Here is a 20,371-nt window from a genome sequence, read left to right on the forward strand (position 1 = left end):
TAGCTTCTGCTCCAGGTGCCTGATTCTTAGCAGAAGTGCCTGTCCTCCTCTCCCAGTCGTGCTCCTCCTTCCAAAGGTTGAGATGCCTTCTTCTCATCGTTCTCCGCAGAGCCCTTCCTTCTGGCCAGCTGTGTGGAGACTAAAGGATAAGGTGTCCACAGCTTTTTCGCTTCGAAAGACCACGTCCCCCAGAGACCATGACCTGAGTGTGAAAGGAAGGGTTGATTTCGGAGGCCTTGCTCTGTATCCAGGGGAGACGGCAGGCTTCATGTGGTTGAGGAGCCTGAGCTGGAGGTTGGGGGCCTCACTCTGGCTTTGAGCCTCTGGGCTCCCACTCCCTCCCCCTGCTGCCTCCCCCTGACGACGTCCGTGTGCAGTAACGCCCCGTTCCGGGGAATCTCGGAGCTCCGTGGACCAGACATTGGCCCCGGATCATCATTCGTTCACCCGGAGCTCCGTGGACCAGACATTGGCCCCGGATCATCACTCGTTCAAGCGGAAGAGCAGGGAGCCTCCCCACCGTTAAAGGCATCGTCATCGTCAGAAGGGGAGTTGACAGGGGTACAGTGTGGGTTTTCCAGCCCCGGGAGTCTACCTCCACCCCCTTTCCTTCTGCCTCGTGTACCCCTGCATCACCCCCGGAACGTAAGGCAAGGAAGGAAGAGAAGCCGCCCCGTGTGGCTGCCCTCTTGCTGAAGTCATGCTTTTTTTTTTTTTTTTTTTATTGAGGTCTAGTTGATTTACAATCTTGTGTTAATTTCTGCTGTACAGCAAAGTGATTCAGGTATGCATAGATATGCGTTCTTTTTTATATTCTTTTCCATTGTGGTTTATCCCAGGATATTGAATATAGGTCCCTGTGCTCTACGGTAGGACCTTGTTATGTATCCATTTGCTGAAGTAATTCTTAATTGTAAAAGAAGATGTGAACTGTTGACAAAGCGTCGTGTGTGTGTGTGTGTGTGAGAGAGAGAATTGGATTTGTCCAGTCTCCCTCTTAATAATTGAAGATTGAGAGAGTGTGTGTAGAATACTACATTATAATAATTTTTAAAGTTTAAGAGCCTAGATAGCTCTTTTTGTGTCCCTGAGCCTGCTTTCTGCATTGATGGATTGAAATGTATTCAGTGTTCTTTTCTTTCTCACTCTTTTCCGTGTTTCCAGACTTCTTAGGCATCTTTGCCAGAGGACGGAACCTCCACCCTTTTCTGGTCCTTCACTGGGTGTCACCTCCTCCCAGGCCGTTGAAGGTCACTGCCTTTCCGCTTGGTGCTGCTGTTTCAACCCAGCTCCCAAATTAAAGCTGTTTATTGATGTCCTGCCTGGTTGCTGCTGTAGCCCCTCTGCGCTGGAGTGTGATTTCGAAGGTGTGTTCCTAAAAGAATTCACGGTCTGGGAGGACACCTGAAAACTGCATGGACCATTCCTCGGTTCCTTCTGGGAACTTAATGCAAGATTCAGACATCAGCTAAATTTTGCATCCTCAGAGGAGCGGAAATCCATGCTTGTCCACTTTTTAGAAGATCTGTTTGGCTATGTGTACACACTTTTTAGACTCCAGGGATAGATATTTTTGCATGTTAGACTTTATACTATAAAATCTGCCTTACTGCTTGCTTGTAATTTTTTCCCCTAATTTTTGTATACTTGATTTTTCTCATTGTTGCTGAAAAAGTGGGACCTTTTTTTTTTTTTTTTTGCAGTAAAGTAAGTCAGGGATAGTTTTGGTTACTAAAACTACTTGAGCTGTAGAATCTTACGGAGGCCCGTGATGGGATACACTAAGTATGTCCTTCTGAGTGTGGGTGCTCAGGAAGTACCACTGATTAACTGAAAGCATCACTTTTGTCACTTATAATGCTAATAATATTTGGGGGATCTTGGCCATTGTTGGGTGGCTATCTAGCATTTTGCTATTTCATTTTTACCTTGAGGAACATGTAGATCCTGTTAAATGAGAATTTGCTTTACTGTTCCATAATCTTTATGTTTTTAAATAACCTGTAACTACCCTAATTCACTGTTTTAATAGCTGCTCTGGGGGAAATCCCATAAAACCTATAAAGCTGGTTATCATCAGTATACTTTTGAACTTCAAATTCTTATACTAAGATATAATTAGTTCATTATCCACCTCATGTCTTTGGCCAGAAAACAAAAGTCATTAATCACTATAGGTACAAATGACCTTTTTTTTGCATATAAAATTCTGAAGAGCATAATTATTTGCAAGAGTGAGGAGATTCTTCTTTACATGCAATCGTTAAAATGGCATTCAGGACGGTGATTCCTAATTTGCTGAGAGAATTGGCATCTATATAATTAGCCTAGACATTACCTCTGTGGTGTGAATAGACTAATGCCTTCCAGCTATTGTAGCCAAGGATTAAAAGGGCTTTCCTTTTACTCTGACCAAGAATGGCCCAATTCAGATTTCATATAGTTTGACATTTCATATAGTCTCTGTTACTCTGGTGTCTTCCCACCAGGGAGAAGAGGGATGGTTGTTTTCCAGTATCATTTGTCAAATATTGGGGCAAAGCAGTGTTTGCTTTCACCATTTCTTCTCAAATGGTCTTCTTCCCCCACTGACTGCCTAACAAATAATCTCATTCATTTTCATGTATGCTGATGTTTTTGGTCATTTTTCTAATAACTTCACTGCAGCAGTGTAACTCAAGAATCAGCATAACTGGCCCCATTTGAATTTTCTTCTACCATCCCTTTATCCTTTGTTAAAGAAATTTTCATACAGCAGCAGAAGCATGTAACAATCTGGGCATTTTTATTTGTTATTATGACAGACAAAAATGTCCAATTTTTTTTTTTTTTTGGCTACATCGCATGGCTTGTAGGTTCTTAGTTCCCCAACCAGGGATTGAACCCGCACCCTCGGCCGTGAAAGCGCCGAGTCCTAACCACTGGGCCGCCAGGGAATTCCCTCAGATCTCCTATTTTTCGTATAAATATGTCAGGTTTGGGGAAGCAGTGCTATTGGATTTATTTTGCTTTACCTTATCCCATGTGGGATCTTTGGGCATTGTTTGGCCTGTGGGTCAGGGGCACTTTGGTGTTCCTGGAAGTGAGCCCGAGATGGTAGCATTTCAACCCTGGCAACGCAGGGTGCGTGCCCATCATATGATCATATGATAGTTCTATTTTTAATTTTTTGAGGAACCTCCATACTCTTTTTCCCTAGAGGCTATGCCAACTTACATACCCATTCTAGACTGATTGATTGATTCATTTATGTATGCATTCATTCATGCCCAGCCTCTCGGCATGTGGGATCTTAGTTCCCTGACCAGTGATTGGACCTGTGCCCCCTGCAGTGGAAGCGTGGAGTGTTAACCACTGGGCTGCCAGGGAAGTCCCCCCACTCTAGCTTTAAGTTGAAATAGCCACACATAACTAGTGGCTGCATCATGGCCCGCCCAGCCCCAGAGCACCTCTTGCTGTTTATCATTGTGTGAATGAACTCCTAAAAGCCTTTAAGAAAATATGTTACTGATTGTGCAGTGGTTAATTGTATATCCTAGAACAAAATGCTCTTAGAGCGAAGCTCCAATTGCTACAACAATACTTGATTTAGGTTCTTATGTTGGAGAAATGGTTGGCTGCTGTTCGCTAGTGGGGGAGGCATGTTCCTAAGGTGACGTTGATTTTGTGAAGATGCTTCATCTGTGTGGCGTCCGGTGGCTGTACCTCTCCCGCGTGTAACCTATGAGGACAGATAGATACACGTCCTTTTTTTTTTTTTTTTTTTTTTTTTTTGCGGTACGCGGGCCTCTCACTGCTGCAGCCTCTCCCGTTGCGGAGCACAGGCTCCGGACGCACAGGCTCAGCGGCCATGGCTCACGGGACCAGCCGCTCCGCGGCATGTGGGATCCTCCCGGACCGGGGCACGAACCCGTGTCCCCTGCATCGGCAGGCGGACTCCCAACCACTGCGCCACCAGGGAAGCCCGATACACGTCCTTTTAGGAGGAGTTATGTGCTGTTCACGAGTAATGCTGGGTCAGTGGTTCTTAGGGCTGGACCTCTGGTCTGTCTGCTGTGTCCATGCAGTGCCTCCTGCCCCAGGGAGCTTTGTAAAGAGATGCTCATGGAGATCAGGCGAGCCCCATTTTGCCCGCCGTCCCCGAGCCCCCCAGGCACTTCAGGTTTCTTGTCGTGGAACCACTCAGAAACCGTGCAGTGGCTGATTGCTGGGTCTGGGCCGGTACGTGGTTCTCTAGAAGAAACTCTAGAATAACTTCCAGGTTGTTAGATTGAGAAGGACTTGGAGGAAGAGAGGGTCTTCCTGGGCTTGTTAGTCTGAATAATTACAAATGCCAGAAGATACGCCGAGATCAGTCTCTGGGCATACGTAGTTCCTGGGGTGACATGACGCCATCTTTGTCCCCTTTTCCAAAACACAGCAGGCGCTCTGGGCCTAGAGCATCCCCAGCGGTCACTGATCCTCTGACCAAAGCAGAGAGTGGCATGGAGGAGACAGGGCACACCTGAGCGTCCTTAGGGGCCTGTCTGCCACCTCCTCTAGCAACTGAATTCTCAAAATTGAAGCAGCCATCATTGGTTAGACTGAAAATGATACTGAATTCTCTGTCGTAAGCAAAGTTCTGCATGGCTGAGCTTCCTAACTGAGGGCCCCGTTGGTTGCATTATTTAAATCCATATCATTGATTCTCGCAATCCAGCTCTTCTTAGAATCCTAGAATGCTAAAGCCAGGTGGAAGGGAATGTAGAAATGGTCATCATCCAGTCTTCTTTTTTTACTGGAGGAAACGGATGCCCAGAGAGGTTGTGAGTTGAGTTAAGGACACACAGCAAGTTCAGGGCTGATCGGGGAGTACAGAGCCAGCCCGGGATGAGCAGGCCAGGCCCCCTGGGTTCTTCCATTACACGGCCCCTCTGTTTCTTTTGTGGACTCAGCTCCTTGTTGTCTGTAGGCTGCGTGTGTACTGCTGGGGGGTCGTGGTCAGAAGCTGGACAGATGGATGGAAAAGGAACATTTCAGATGCATGATAAATATATTGATGCTCACTGCTTAGTTATATTTTATTTTTATTTATGTTTTATTTTTTGGCTGCATTGGGTCTTCGTTGTTGCACAGGCTTTCTCTAGTTGCGGCGAGCGGGGGCTGCTCTTCGTTGGCGGTGCGTGGGCTTCTCGTTGTGGTGGCTTCTCTTGTTGCGGAGCACGGGCTCTAGGTGCACGGGCTTCAGTAGTTGTGGCTCGCGGGCTTTAGAGCGCAGGCTCAGTAGTTGTGGTGCACAGGCCAAGTTGCTCCGCGGCATGTGGGATCTTTCTGGACCAGGGCTCGAACCCGTGTCCCCTGCACTGGCAGGCGGATTCTTAACCACTGCGCCACCAGGGAAGTCCCTGCTTAGTTATATTTTAAAACGCTTCTTCTTGCTAGCATGTCACGTAGCTGTTTTGAAAATTCCACCAGGATATTCTGACTGGTGACACATTGCTGCTCCCTTTTTATAATAGCTTTTCGTAAATGGTTCGTGGATCTGTGTATATGATTTAGTTACTGCACAGCTGTTACTCATATTGTTAACCGGTTATTTTTTTATGGACAGTTTTGTTGGGATTGGTTTGCTTTCCAAGCACTAGACCTGTCTCCATTGATGACTCTGATACCCGTTCTTTTGTAACTTACTTTCTTTAAATAGCATGCGTCTGTTACTTTATCCCAAAAGTATTGAAACGCTAGGCGCTAAAAGTTTATGCTTCTGTGCACAAAATAGCAATTCTCTAAATGTTTGTTGAAAGAGCAAAGGTTATCCCATCCAGATAGGTCTGAAGGTTAATTTCTTTTGGATTTAACTATGGCGGGGGAGGGGGAGTGGTTTCTGTAGTTTAGGAAGACTATTAGCCATGTAAGTTTTTCCCCTTCTCATTTGAATGGAGTCTTTAGCAAAAATTCACATGCGTACCAAAAATCTGGGAGAGGTTGAGTAAATTGAATGTGGGGTTATTGTTTGTGTCCACAAAACAAAGCCCTAAACCACATTTAGCATAATTTGTGCTTTTAAATTGGACTGATTTAGCAAGGAGAGTGAAATAATCTCTCATCCTGTCAAAAAAGGCGATACCTTCGGACCAGCATTTAATTGCATTGGCAAAGTAACTTCAGGAAGGTGGCAGTAATTCTGACTGCATTATTCTTGGTTTGTGGTTAAATTGAGACCATCATTTTCTCCTGGTTGCACTAACTTTCTTTATTGCTCTTCAGACTAATCAGATGAATGCACAAGGAGAGAAGCTTAGTGGTAGCTGGAGGGTGAACGGGGAAAGGGTGAAGTTTCTGAGCAGGGCTGTAATCATCTGTGGATTTGCACTTTACACACTTCAGGGTCCAGGTAGAGAGAACAGGTAAACGGACACCTAGAAACCTGGTAGGTACAGCCTGACAAACTTGTTCACGGCCGTTTACACAAAGTGAATACCATTCATTCCTGCAAAAGTGTGTTATTGATGACACACCTAAAGACATATGCTTTTGCAGCCATATCGTACAGATAGGGCTCACCTACATTCACGTTGGCGTTGGAGAATGCGGTGCTGGAGGGTGGCCCCAGCTGCCTTGATTATCCCATTAAAAGCTGCACTTTTATCTCCATCCTCACAACCAGCCTCTTCAGTGAGTAACTAATCCACGCCTTGCTCATTTTCCATCTGGACCACTGCCTCTTCCCAAGTGTCTTAGTTCAGACTGATTCATAATCTTCACAATCCCTTCCTCCAGCAAATGTGTTTTCTCTTAACTTTTACCAAACCTGCTTCCCTCTAAAAGAAATCAGCTCATCTATACATTAGACATTTTATAAAGCTGAAAATGATGACTCAGAACTGTACTGAGCTGTGTGCCTGCAGCTTTATTTCTGTTCCTCTGAGAGTTACCCACTGGAGTTACCGGAGTGGCTGTCTTCTTAAATATCTCAGCTGTCTGTCTGGAAATGCTACGCACACCTTGGTCGTGGTTCTAAGCAGAGTGCCCCCAAGTTTCCCCAGTCTTCTGGGGCACCCCTGGAGGGGGGTGTTGGGATGGGAAGAAGATGTACTGACGTAAGACATAACACTTTCTTCTCTTGTACCCAAGGCCTTTGTCCATGGTTTCAGTTACCTGAATAGTCTTGGTATTAAGAGTTTACATGAACCGTGGATGAGCTGGTGGCCCATAACCAGTGTTTGTAGAAAGACTGAAGCAGCAAATGGGGTAGATGAAGTACAATCTGTTGCAAGGCTTTGTGCTGAGAGTACTTTTGAGGTAAAGATGCCTTTGGCTTTTACATTTGTATTGGCAGGTGTATACTCTAGGGAGGGAGGAACCTTTCAGCTCCCCCGTGGTTTATAAAATAAACCACTCTTAACCTGCGTACTCATATTCATATCATGCTACTGAGTTCATTTTTCATACAGCTGTATAACAGTGCCGTGACATATTGCTAATCTGATATAAGGGTGTGTGCGTGTGTGTGTATTGATCAACGTGCAAAAGCCAGAGGCCAAAATCAGAAACTAAGTAGGTTGACTGTTTCATCATTCATGGTTGAGTTTAAAAATAATTGTGGTTGAGTCCAGTGTTAAGAGAACAGCTCTTCAGATAACAGATTATTGAAACTGATGATACATTACTCGGGAAGGGATTTGGAGTTTGCTGACTTTCTTTTGGTGGAGATGTGAGGAAACCAAAAGGAAGAAGACAATTAGTAGACATTACATGACAACAATAAAAGTATAATTTTACATCTAAGAGAGTAAATCTTAAGAGTTCTCATCACAAGGAAAAACATTTATTTTCTTTTTCTTTTCTTCTGTACCTTTGTGAGATGATAGATGTTCACTAACCTTATTGCGATAATCATGTTGTGTGTAAGTCAAATCATTATGCTGGGGCTTCCCTGGTGGCGCAGTGGTTGAGAGTCCACCTGCCGATGCAGGGGACACGGGTTCATACCCTGGTCCGGGAAGATCCCACATGCCGCGGAGCGGCTGGGCCCGTGAGCCATGGCTGCTAAGCCTGCACGTCCGGAGCCTGTGCTCCGCAACGGGAGAGGCCACAGCAGTGAGAGGCCCGTGTACTGCAAAAAAAAAAAAAAAAATTGTTATGCTGTACACCTGAAACTTATACAGGGATGTATGTCAATTGTATCTCAATAAAACTGGGAGGAAAAAAAATTAAAATTAAAAAAACAGAAGTATATAATGCTCTGTAATGTTCATTTATAGACTGTTTATGGCACAGAAATTCTCTTCTGCGCTTTGAAGAAACATTTCCATGTCTACCGGGTGGTGAGCTACTACCTAGGAAACACCTACAGAAATTAAGTAAGGTGTATATACGTGAACAAGATGGTCGTGCTGGAGTTTCATCTTTCTCTCATTTGAAAGGAAAACAAATGTTCCTGCACTCACACTCAGCGTTTCTGTTTCCGTAGCTGTGCCACCAAACATAGCAGAACTGAAGAATTTGGAAGTGCTTAACTTTTTTAATAACCAGATTGAGGAGCTGCCCACGCAGATCAGCAGCCTTCAGAAACTCAAACACCTGAACCTGGGGTGAGTCTCCTGAAGGGGAAGGGAAACTGAGAAGAGGAGGGGGCTGAAAAAGGGGGCGTGGCCAAGGGCGAGGGCGGGGCTTGCCATTTATAGGATTACATAGGAGAAGCTGATTTCTAATTTCTTTCTGTACTTTAGGTTTTTAAAAAAGTTTTATTGTTTTAATACATCCTTCCAGTGGCCTGCATTAGCACGTATCTATTCGCGCACTAATTGAGAAGATAATTGTTGCAATAAGGGAGTCTTTTTTTTTTTTTTTTTTTTTACTGTATTTTGTTTCCAACAAAATTTTATTTCCGTTATGTTGACTGGGAAGGGACCTATTTGCATAGCAGGCATGAACTGTGCAGACCAATTGTAATATGGTTGATTTTTTTCTCTCTGTGTAGTGTAGAAATAGTGTCCAAAGCACCTTCCTTATCTACGGACGGGAGGATACATTTCCCAACACTGCTTCATTGATTCTTACAATTTTTCTTTTTTACAATCGAGATGTTATAATCCTGTGTTTCTCTCTTTTTTTTTTTTTTTGTGGTACGCGGGCCTCTCACTGTTGTGGCCTCTCCCGTTGTGGAGCACAGGCTCCGGACACTCAGGCTCAGCGGCCATGGCTCACGGGCCCAGCTGCTCCGCAGCATGTGGGATCCTCCCGGACCAGGGTGCACAAACCCATGTCCCCTGCATCGGCAGGCGGACTCCCAACCACTGCGCCACCAGGGAAGCCCCCTGTGTTTCTCTTTATACAAAGGTGAAGAGAGGAGTTTTGATTCAGCTGAGGTTGCAGAATCAGGGTGCAGTGAATAATAATAATACCTTGTGTTCTTATAATGCTTTACAGTTTCCAGAGTCCTCATACTGGTATTTGACCCTCCTAACAACTGGGAAGGAGGAAGGGCGGGCATTACTGCCTTCATTTTGTGGAAGGAAGCCAGGCCCTTTCCAAGAGGTTAAGTGACTTGCTGCTAATTGCCCCTGAGGTCAGTGGCTGAGCTCGGCAGAGAACCCCATTGTTGGGGGGTCCCTGCCTTGTCCGTCAGACACCTAGGTGCCACCCAGAACTTGGACTTAATGAATTTCAGCTTCATTGTTGTAGCTGTTAAAGGAAACTGCCCACTCTTGCCTCATGCTCCGTGTAGAATAATATATTCATTAAATTATAGCCACTAAGTGCTGTGATTCCATTCGTGATGTACATGGTGTGGCTGTAGACGTGGGCCAGGTATTTATCAATATACTAGGAAGCAATCATGAAAACAAAATCATTCATGGACTGATTTTTAGTTTATGGTTTTCCACCAGGGGTCTGGTTAGACACTCTTAATTTGTGGTTCACTCTGGTTGAGAGACGCTCTTTGTAAGCTCTGTGAGCATTCTTTTCTCCTAAGGTCTGAGGGGAAGTAGGGTTCAGAGCTTGATATCAGATAGCTTTTTCCTCCTACAAACAGAGAGACTGTATACCCATCTGGCAGAGCAGAAAAGAAAGGACCCTCCGTTTACATCTCTGATTTGAAAATTATGAAGTCCTAATATTTCATTTGTATATAAGAAAGAAGCTAAGACAAGATGTATGTACTAGACATGTATTCTTACTGTTAATCTCCTCATCATTTACTAAGGGAGTTAATAGTTATAGGTAAGGTCCAAAATGGCGGAGAGTCGGCTTCCACTAGACCTTGAGCCTCAGTAAACATCATTGTAACACATCAGCTAAATGACACACCCACAGGCATCATGATAGTTCTGAGGTGGACCATAGAGGGCCGAAAAGTGGGCGGGGCCCAATTCCTGGAAGTCCCCGCCCCTTCCCCCAAATAGATGGGATACTCTCGCACTCATTAGCCTCTGAAATTACCCACCCTTAAAAAAACTGACAGCCCCGTACCCTGGCGTCTCTTGCCTTCTGAGATGACCCACACTCTGTCTGTGGAGTGTGTATCTCCCTGAATAAACCTTCTTTCACTAAAAAAAAAAAAAAAAAAAAAAAGTGCTAGGAATAGTACCTGGCACATAGTAAGCCGTACCTAAATGTTCACTTTTATCATCATCAGTTTTATTTTTTTTTATTTTTTTTTATTTTTTTTTTTTGCGGTAGGCGGGCCTCTCACTGCCGTGGCCTCTCCCCCTGCGGAGCACAGGCTCCGGAGCACAGGCTCAGCGGCCATGGCTCACGGGCCCAGCCGCCCCGCGGCATGTGGGATCCCCCCAGACCGGGGCACGATCCCGCGTCCCCCGCATCGGCAGGCGGACTCCCAACCACTGCGCCACCAGGGAAGCCCATCATTGTTTTATTTATGGGTTCATTTATCTCAGGACTATGTAATTGCCTTTTTTTTTTTTTTAATTTATTTCTGGCTGTGTTGGGTCTTCGTTGCTGCGCGTGGGCTTCTCTTGTTGGCAGAGCATGGGCTCTAGGTTGCGGGCTTCAGTAGTTGTGGTGCATGGGCTTCAATAGTTGTGGTGCATGGGCTTCAGCAGTTGTGGCTCGCGGGCTCTAGAGCGCAGGCTTAGTAGTTGTGGCACACGGGCTTAGTTGCTCCCTGGCACGTGAGATCTTCCCAGACCAGGGCTCGAACCCGTGTCCCCTGCACTGGCTGGCGGATTCTTAACCAATGCGCCACCAGGGAAGCCCTGTAATTGCCTTTTCTGCATCAGGAGCCTTGTTTGTTTGGGGATCGACGGTAAAAGTCACAGTCCCTGGCCTTCAGGATGGAGGCAGAGTGGCTGTCGATGAGCAGGGCCGGGGTGCAGCTGGCTCGCTGAGTGTGCAAGGTTGTCAGATGACAGTTGGAGAGAGCGACAGGGGGCACGTTAGCCTTCGGGTGAGATTCTCGGAAGGGTTCCTGCAGGGGGTCGTGTTGGAGCCGAGACTCAAGGCTGAGAAGACTCACAAGGAGGGGACGATGTCTCCGATTGCAAGCAGAACTTCCGCTCCAGGAGCTGCGAGTTGCGTGGGGTCGCTGAGTGTAAGGGGTGAGGCGGGGGGCGGTGAGGTGGGAGGTGAGGCCAGGCAGAGAAGCCCACGGGTCTGCTGTGTGTTCCACGAGCGCGTCTTGAGCTCTGGCGCGGTTCAGGTGCTGGCTGTCCAGCCCTCAGGGAGCGCACGTCACAGTTGGGGAAACAGCCTGTAGAGAAATGTCTGTCTGTCGCGGCAGGGAGTTGAGTTCTAGTGGAGGGCGTGTGTGTCAGATGAAGGAGTTCTGGTCTCGCCCTGCCGTTGGGGAGTGTGCACAGGGAAGCGGCGGGCATGAGACGAGGTGAGATGATTTTCGTATGAAGATCACACGGAGGAGAGGTTAGAGACCCGTGAGGCTGCCAGGTTAGCGTTCCTGGTGAACTAGGGCGGGGACCGTGAAGGCGGGGGAGGGATTTTATATGAAAAATAGATACAGGCTGTAAAATGGACGAGGCAGTACGGATGGGATGGGACGGGACGGGACAGCTTTGGGGGGAGATACTGAGCACAGGTTTTGTTTGGCTGGGTTCAGGACGCCTCAGGACAGAGTTGTAAACTTTCCTTTTTTTTTTTTTTTTTTTTTTTTTTTTTGCGGTACCCGGGCCTCTCACTGTTGTGGCCTCTCCCGTTGCGGAGCACAGGCTCCGGACGTGCAGGCTCAGCGGCCACGGCTCACAGGCACAGCCGCTCCGCGGCATGTGGGAATCTTCCCGGACCGGGGCACGAACCTGCATCCCCTGCATTGGCAGGCGGCCTCTCAACCATTGCGCCACCAGGGAAGCCCTAAACTTTCCTTTTTTTATCAATCACATCTGAGTTGCCTCTTTGTCGTCTTTGGAGCTGTTTGCATTTTTGACTCCTGGTGATTTATTGATGGTGTAGCACTTTCTGTGTTTCAGTACGTAGCTACACAGATGGGGTTGTCAGAGTTTGAACGCAACTCTTAGTTCTCTGGGAAAGGAATTAAGATGAGTTTCCTCGAATGGCATGAAGAATTATACCTACATACCCCTGGGTAAGGCAAGGCACAGAGGACTCCTTAGAATAAACAACCAGAATAATAATAAAAAAACCCTACACACAGGAAACCCTACTACAGCAGAGCAGTTAGGCCACGTATAGGCATAATCCAGACTGTGCATTCAACCAGAAGTTGATTTTAAAGTTTTATATCCTATTTGCTATTTATTCTGGTGATCTCAAAACTGGAAAGGATTTTTAGGCCATCTGAAGAAAGAGCAGAAAGTTGAATTATGCTCTTCATCCTTTCAGTGTCATTCATTGTGCTGAGTTAGTTCACAAAAAATATAAAGCTACATAGGTTACAAGTTGATCATCATTTCGGGGATAACCTCATGGCAGGCGCATCATGCCAGCTGTTCTGGAATAACTTTTGACCTAGTGAGATGGTGAAGCTTATCTCGTGAAGACGTAAAAGTTTTTCACTAAGCACAGTGTTCAGTGTTCGTGGGTTTGTTTTTTTGTTTGTTTGTTTTTTTGGCTAAGTATGTGAGCACGTCATCTGTGGAGGAGAGAAAAATACTTGCCTTTCAGGAAAGAAGGTTTTATGGAATCAGGAGAAGCCCCAGAGGACCTCTGGAGACCAGAGTGTTCCAGAAGGGAAGTGCTCCTATAGGCCTTCCTGTAGCTTTTGAGGAGGAAAGAGAAAAGATGCCAAATAGCCTCTGACTCTCAGGTTTTATAAGGTTCTCCATTGTACGTGGGTGTCTTCCCATTTCCATAAGCATTTGAAAAATGCTCACCTGCAAACAGAAGAACTTAAACCATTGGGCATGGTTGAGTCCTAAGCAGCTTTATCTTTAACACCTGAGTCGATTGGAAATTAAGCAGATGGGGAAACCATCCTCGATGGTTCGGGCGCTCCACGGTCTCCTCAGGTGAGCTCGCCTCTTTGAGGCAGGATCAGAATTTCTCTCCAGCTTCCTGAGAAGTAGTTGTAGTTATAGCCATCGTTTCTTGAGGACCTGCTTGGGAGCCAAGAATTGCATCAGGGGCTTCCCATGTCTTCTCGCTCCTCTCCTGGAAGTCCTGCTGGGAGGGTATCGCTACCCTCCTCTTACAGTTGAGCAAATTGGGTCTCAGAGAAGCCGAATAAGTTCCCCGAGGCCACCCAGCCAGCAAGAGCTGGAGCTGGACCTCCATCCCAGCTGTGTTTTTCCTCTCCCCTTGCTGTCACCTCTTAGGGCAACCTTGAGTGCTGGAGCTCTCAGAGGGACACCCTAAAAAGAGGCAGCCCCCGGGGGAGCGATACATTTGGGAGACTGGGATGGACGTAGACACACTACTCTATATAAAATCGATAACTAATAAGGACCTACTTACCGTAGAGCACAGGGAACTCTACTCAATGCTCTGTGGTGACCGATATGGGAAAAGAATCTAAAAAAGAGAGGACAAGGCTTCCCTGGTGGCGCAGTGGTTGAGAGTCCGCCTGCCGATGCAGGGGACACAGGTTCGTGCCCCAGTTCGGGAAGATGCCACATGCCGCGGAGCGGCTGGGCCCGTGAGCCATGGCCGCTGAGCCTGCGCGTCCGGAGCCTGTGCTCCGCAACAGGAGAGGCCACAGCAGTGAGAGGCCCACGTACTGCCAAAAAAAAAAAAAAAAAAGGGACATATGTAGATGCACAACTGATACACTTTGCTGTACAGCAGAAACTAACACAACATTATAAATCAATAAATAGACTCCAATAAAAATTGAAAAAAAAAAGGCAGCTCCCATGTGTAGCTGGAGATGGACGTGAGCGCCCCCTGTGGGGTAGGCAGTGCATGACAGCGCCTCCCTTGACAGTGCCAGGGACCCGGCTGTCCGGTCGCTGTGTGTGTGCTGGTGTCCAGAGGAACAGGTCCTGCGCTCCTGGCATTGCCGGCAGTGGAACCAACTCTGCTTCCAGGCCTTCTGAGGCATTTAAGTTAGGGCTTCCTTTCTGCCCTCCGGGTTAGCGGGCCCACTGCTGTCACTGCTGCCGACTGCACAGGGGCTCTGCTGAGTTCCTGACAGGTTGGGGGGATTGGTTTCTCGCTCAAGGAGAAAGAGAACCTGCTGTTTAGTCCATTCTTGCCACCCGGAGAGGGGGACAGGCTCAGGCTCGCTCTAGGCTGGAGACTGGACAAGAGCTCTCTCTTTTTGGTGAGATGCCTCTTCCCGCTAAGAAAGTCTAAGCGTGGATTTCCTTGCACCTTATCTTTCAAAAGTGTATTTCTGTGTTTGGAAAGAAAAACTTTATTGGTCGTTTTCAAAAATGGGTAAGTTAGAGCAAGGTTTAAAGAAAGAAGTGCCTGATGTATACTTCTATGCCTTTCTCACGGTCTCTGATTCTTTTCCTTCAATTTACTCAGCATCCTCACATTGGGGTCCAGGGATTAGGGGTGCCTTGGCCTCCACGAGTGCAGGGTGCTCTCAGGTACCTGTTATTCTCATCAGTAGAGTGAGGGGTCCTTGGTACTTAACCTGTCTTAACCTGTGACTTCATTGCAGAATTCCAAGATCAGTATAAGTACTGTCCTGCCGACATTCCACGATAGTTTTGAAGACCCAGATGAAGCACTTGACATAAGTGTGCTTCACAAATTGTGAATTCATATAAAATATTAGTTGTTAGCAGTATAGTAGATTGTAGTGGAGGTTATTTTGCTAACTGTAAAGTTAACCTAAGATTTTATACCCATCAAGAGGTGGACATCGCTTTTTTCTAGGTTTCTTTCTCTGCTATCAGCTATTTCTTCGGAGGCCTGGTTGGTGGGTGTGAACAGGGTTGTACCTCATGTGAGAAGGATTGCTGTCTAGAATTATTTTTAGTGTCACAGTCCCTCCCACCTTTCAATATTTGTCAGCCTTATATTAGATTAAAAAAAGTTTTTTTGAAATCGGGTTTTAAGTGTGTTCAAAGGGAACCACATTAAGAAAAATAAGAGTCTTGAAGAAAATACAGCATAATAGGAAAATATTTTCCTTAGCTTTCCTTAGCTTTCATTGGAATGTATACATATATTTAAAAACTTTCTATTGTGATAAAATACACATAACATAAAAGACACCGTTTTAACTATTTTAAGTGTATGATTCAGAAGCATTAAATATATTCACATTGCTGTGCAGCCAATCTCTGGAAGTTTCTCATCTTGCCAAACTGAAGCTCTATACCCATTAAACAACTCCCCAGCGCCCCCTTCCCCAGTCCCTGGCAACCTTGATTCTAATTAGAGATGATTTTGAACTACTATTAGTAGTTGCAAAACAAACACAAAAAAAGTGATTTTTTGTGGGGGGGTGTGTCTCCCATTGGGAGGAATACGTGAAAGCAAATGAAGCAGAAGTGTGAAAACTATGAGGCTTCATATGTATCTTTTTATATATATATAAATTTATTTATTTTTGGCTGCATTGGGTCTTTGTTGCTGCGCACGGGCTTTCTCTAGTTGCGGTGAGCGGGGTCTGCTCTTCGTTGCGGTGCGCGGGCTTCTCACTGCAGTGGCTTCTCTTGTTGCGGAGCACAGGCTCTAGGCGCGCCCGCTCCAGTAGTTGTGGCACACGGGCTTCAGTAGTTGTGGCTCGCGGGCTCCAGAGCGCAGGCTCAGTAGTTGGGGCGCACGGGCTTAGTTGCTCCCTGGCATGTGGGATCTTCCTGGACCAGGGCTCGAACTCGTGTCCCCTGCATTGACAGGCGGATTCTTAACCACTGCGCCACCAGGGAAGCCCTTTTTTTTTTAAAATAGATCTTTATTGGAGTATAATTGCTTCACAATACTATGTTAGTTTCTGTTGCACAACAAAGCAAATCAGCCATATGCATATTCATGTCCCCGTATCCCCTCCCTCTTGAGCCTCCCTCCCACCCTCCCTATGCCACCCCTCTAGGTTGACACAAAGCACCGAGCTGATCTCCCTGTGCTATGCGGCTGCTTCCCACCAGCCAGCTATCTTACATTCGGTAGTGTATATATGTCGATGCTACTCTCACTTCGCCCCAGCTTCGCCCTCCCACCCCATGTCCTCAAGTCCATTTTCTATGTCTACCTCTTTATTCCTGCCCTGCAACTAGGTTCATCAGTACCATTTTTTTTTTAGATTCCATATGTATGTGTTAGCATATGGTATTTGTCTTTCTCTTTCTGACTTTCTTCACTCTGTATGACAGACTCTAGGTCCATCCACCTCCCTACAAATAACTCAATTTCGTTTCTTCTTTTGGCTGAGTAATATTCCATTGTATACATGTGCCACATCTTCTTTATCCACCAATATCACTGATGAACATAGATGTAAAAAATCCTGAACAAAATACTAGCAAACAGAATCCAACAGCACATTAAAAGGATCATACACAATGATCAGGTGAGATTTATCCCAGTAATGCAAGGATTCTTCAATATACACAAATCAATGTGATACACCACATTAACAAACTGAAGAATAAAAACCACATGATCATCTCAATAGATGCAGAAAAAGCTTTTGACAAAATTCAACACCCATTTATGATAAAAACTCTCCAGAAAATGGGCATAGAGGGAATCTACTTCAACATAATAAAGGTCATATACGACAAACCCACAGCAAGCATCATACTCAATGGTTAAAAACTGAAAGCATTTCCACTAAGATCAGGAACAAGACAAGGCTGCCCACTCTCACCACTCTTATTCAACATAGTTTTGGAAGTTTTAGCCACAGCAATCAGAGAAGAAAAAGAAATAAAAGGAATCCAAATTGGAAAAGAAGTAAAACTGTCACTGTTTGCAGATGACATGATACTATACATAGAAAATCCCAAAGATGCCACCAGAAAACTACTAGAGCTAATCATATGCACCTTTTGAGGTCTTATTATTGCTACATTGATAAGGAAGTTTTTCTCTAGAAGGATGGGTATTTTGTGATGTTCTAATTTTCTGTGTAAAACTATGATTGAGCATCACCTATGGAGAAAGTGACAACTAGGACATTTTCAAATGTTTCATGAACGTGTAGATTCTCTGACTAGAATTACTAGGCTGGTTAAAATAACGTAAAGTGGATGGAATTATGGCAGTCTTTTGAGCTTTGAGCCTCTCACATGCGGCTCTTAGGCCCGTGACACAGAGGTGATTTGAGTAGTCTGTATAAATACATGTTTTGTGTGTGACGTCTTGCATTTTTTCCCCCTAACAACAGCATGAATAGACTCAACACTCTGCCTCGAGGATTTGGATCGCTCCCAGCTCTGGAGGTCCTTGATTTGACTTATAACAACTTGAATGAAAACTCTCTTCCCGGAAACTTCTTCTACCTGAGTAAGAAACTTTTAATTCTATAAATCTCCTTAAAATGGTCCTTTGCGTTCTAAACGGGAAATTTATTTGCCAGGGCCCAAACTCCAAGAGAAATTATTGGACAGATACATTTTTTTTTCCTTCAAATTCCTTTGACTATTCCCTCATAGCTCAGCAGTATGTATACTTGATATATCGTGATCTGACACCCTTGCACTCAAGTGTACTTGGTAATGTCATATTAACTTTCTGAGAGAGATTTTTACCTAAATGAGATCAAGTCTCACATTTAGCTAAGAGAACTTGACTTTCTTTTTAAAGAGCATGCAAAAGACATAATGTGTGTCTTCTTCCTGTATTGCTGTTAACTGTTTGTAGGATTTTTGCCCAAAGATATTCCAATAAGTTATTTATAAAAATATCTATTAATAAACCACTAAGAATTTTAAACATTTCTAGCCAGGATTCTTGTTTAAGCCTTTTAAAAAGTGTTTTTATTGATGTCGTCTATTTTGTCTATAGCATACCATCAGACATTAAGAAATTGTTAGTCACATATGAACACACTTTATCCTTTTATATGCAAATACATTTCTTGCTGCAGATGCTTGTGAAAAATAAGGAAAACTGGTTTTCCCGAGGACTCGTGAAATCTTTAGGAAAGAGTTGCTGTCTTTAAGTAAATGTCCTGCCTCTCCAAAGAGTGACAAGCTGGCCTCAAGAAATTCTGACTTTGCTGAGTTAGTCTTAAATGTTTCATTTTTTTACCTTATGTATATCCTTTATCCCAGACTTTGTCAAGCACGTGAAACCAACTTTAACATGTTTTCTTGGGCCATGGAAGAAATTGTTTTTCTTATGTATATTAACATACAGTTCCGTCAAATTTTAAGACATTAGAATGTAATTGAATACCTGTAAACAAATTAAACATACATCTGATTGTACTTTTCCCTTTTGGTTAAGGATAAAAACGTGCCTTAGGATTTTTGCCATCAGTAGTTTGGGGACTGGTATCCGTGTATAATATCGTGAACAAATTTCTGATTACCGATATGATGCCTGCGTTAGGGTTTTCTCTATTTTTAAACTCCACTTCATTATTTTAACGCCTTCCCGTTCGTTTATTTTTGCGGTTAAGGCTGTAGAAACAAGTAATAATAATTAGTCTGATGATAGAAACAGTGAACGGTGGTTTTGGCCTCCATCACCGGACAGCCTTTTGGTTATCTATTTATTTTTTGACCTAGTTCTGTTTACATGAACGAGCCCTGTGGCCCCAAGCATTGATAGAAGTGACACAGTGGTTTTCTTGGGTTTCACTCTGGATGCAGATCGAGGCATACATGTGAATTGGAAGTACTCGAAGAAAAATAGTTATCTTTTCTGAAAGCATGTGGAAACCCTGTGCCAGAAACTGCTGGTGCCCACACCTTGTTAATTTCCTCAGTCCTCCTGGGTATAGACGTTGCCCTGAATGCACCAGCTGCACAATAAGCCAGTAAATCTAAGTTTGACCTGCTTGTGATTATCCCGAGCCCTAGGTATGTCACAGGCCTTTCACCACGCCAGGGTTATTAATCAAAGCTGACTCCCTTGTATCGATCAGACCTCACGCGGTTGGGTTCCGTGCCACCCTGTTTATATATCGCCGTTTAACTTGCAGCCACCCTGCGTGCACTCTATCTAAGTGACAACGATTTTGAAATCCTGCCGGCTGATATTGGGAAACTCACCAAGTTGCAGATAGTAAGTAATTTATCTACATTCTTAGAAGATCAGTTCACTCCTGCAGCCCTTGTAGGGGTGGAATCAAGGCAATTTGAGCCAGAGTACGGTTTGTTTTGGAATAAAACCACTGCCCCCTGAGACCGTTTTCTTGCACGTCTGCAGACACTCGTAAATAAATTGAAAGGACTGAGCCTTCGAGGAGGAGAGGGCAGGGGCGAGGAGAGAGTTTCTGTCGAGCGCCTCTTTACGTGAAAATTGTTGTGACCACCACTTGTTTCTCTTCTCTTTAGCTCAGCCTCAGGGATAATGACCTGATCTCGCTGCCCAAGGAAATCGGGGAGCTTACTCAGCTCAAGGAGCTCCACATTCAGGGGAACCGTCTGACTGTTCTGCCCCCAGAGCTAGGTAAGGCGGCTGATGAATGGTCCGAGTTCTGGCTTTCATTAATAGTAATGATCCCAGTGCAGCAGCTCTGAAAACCCCTCCCTCCTCTTCTCGGCAAGAACCCTCCACCGAGGCACCCAGTTCTGATCCTTTCTAGTAGCGTTTGTCATTGACCAGAGTTTAGCCGTTCTGCGTTTGTCCTGCCCCGATGCTCTGTTGAGCGGCTGTAGCTCCCAGTGTCTTGAAACTGCTGATGGAAGATGACCCAGCTCGGCTGCCCGCCTGGTGCCGTGCAAGAAGCCTGGGATGAGTAGTAATGGTCTTACCCGGGGCTCCTCCTTTACCAGTGGTGATGATGGCTTTAAAAAAAAAAACAAAACTCTAACCATCACTCTTATTTTTGGGGGGGAATCTGTTAATTTTTTATTTTAATCCCTTGAAAACTTTTACCAAATAA

General features: G+C 45.2%; 1 protein-coding gene across 4 annotated transcripts in view; it reads left to right on the forward strand.

The window, feature by feature from the left end:
- Positions 1–20,371, forward strand: part of RSU1 (Ras suppressor protein 1) — a gene marked incomplete at both ends in the record, with an annotated part of 196,290 nt that overhangs the window by 32,916 nt on the left and 143,003 nt on the right. For 3 of the 4 annotated variants that reach the window (XM_079700872.1, XM_079700873.1, XM_079700874.1), the window contains 4 exons: positions 8,453–8,573; positions 17,702–17,820; positions 19,466–19,548; positions 19,821–19,935. In XM_079700872.1, the coding sequence (XP_079556998.1) occupies positions 8,453–8,573; positions 17,702–17,820; positions 19,466–19,548; positions 19,821–19,935 (438 nt within the window). The remainder of the gene's footprint in view (positions 1–8,452; positions 8,574–17,701; positions 17,821–19,465; positions 19,549–19,820; positions 19,936–20,371) is intronic. The other variant, XM_079700875.1, reaches the window with a different exon arrangement.

Source organism: Hyperoodon ampullatus (genome assembly GCF_949752795.1).
Source record: "Hyperoodon ampullatus genome assembly, chromosome: 3".
NCBI classification, from domain to species: Eukaryota; Metazoa; Chordata; class Mammalia; order Artiodactyla; family Ziphiidae; genus Hyperoodon; species Hyperoodon ampullatus.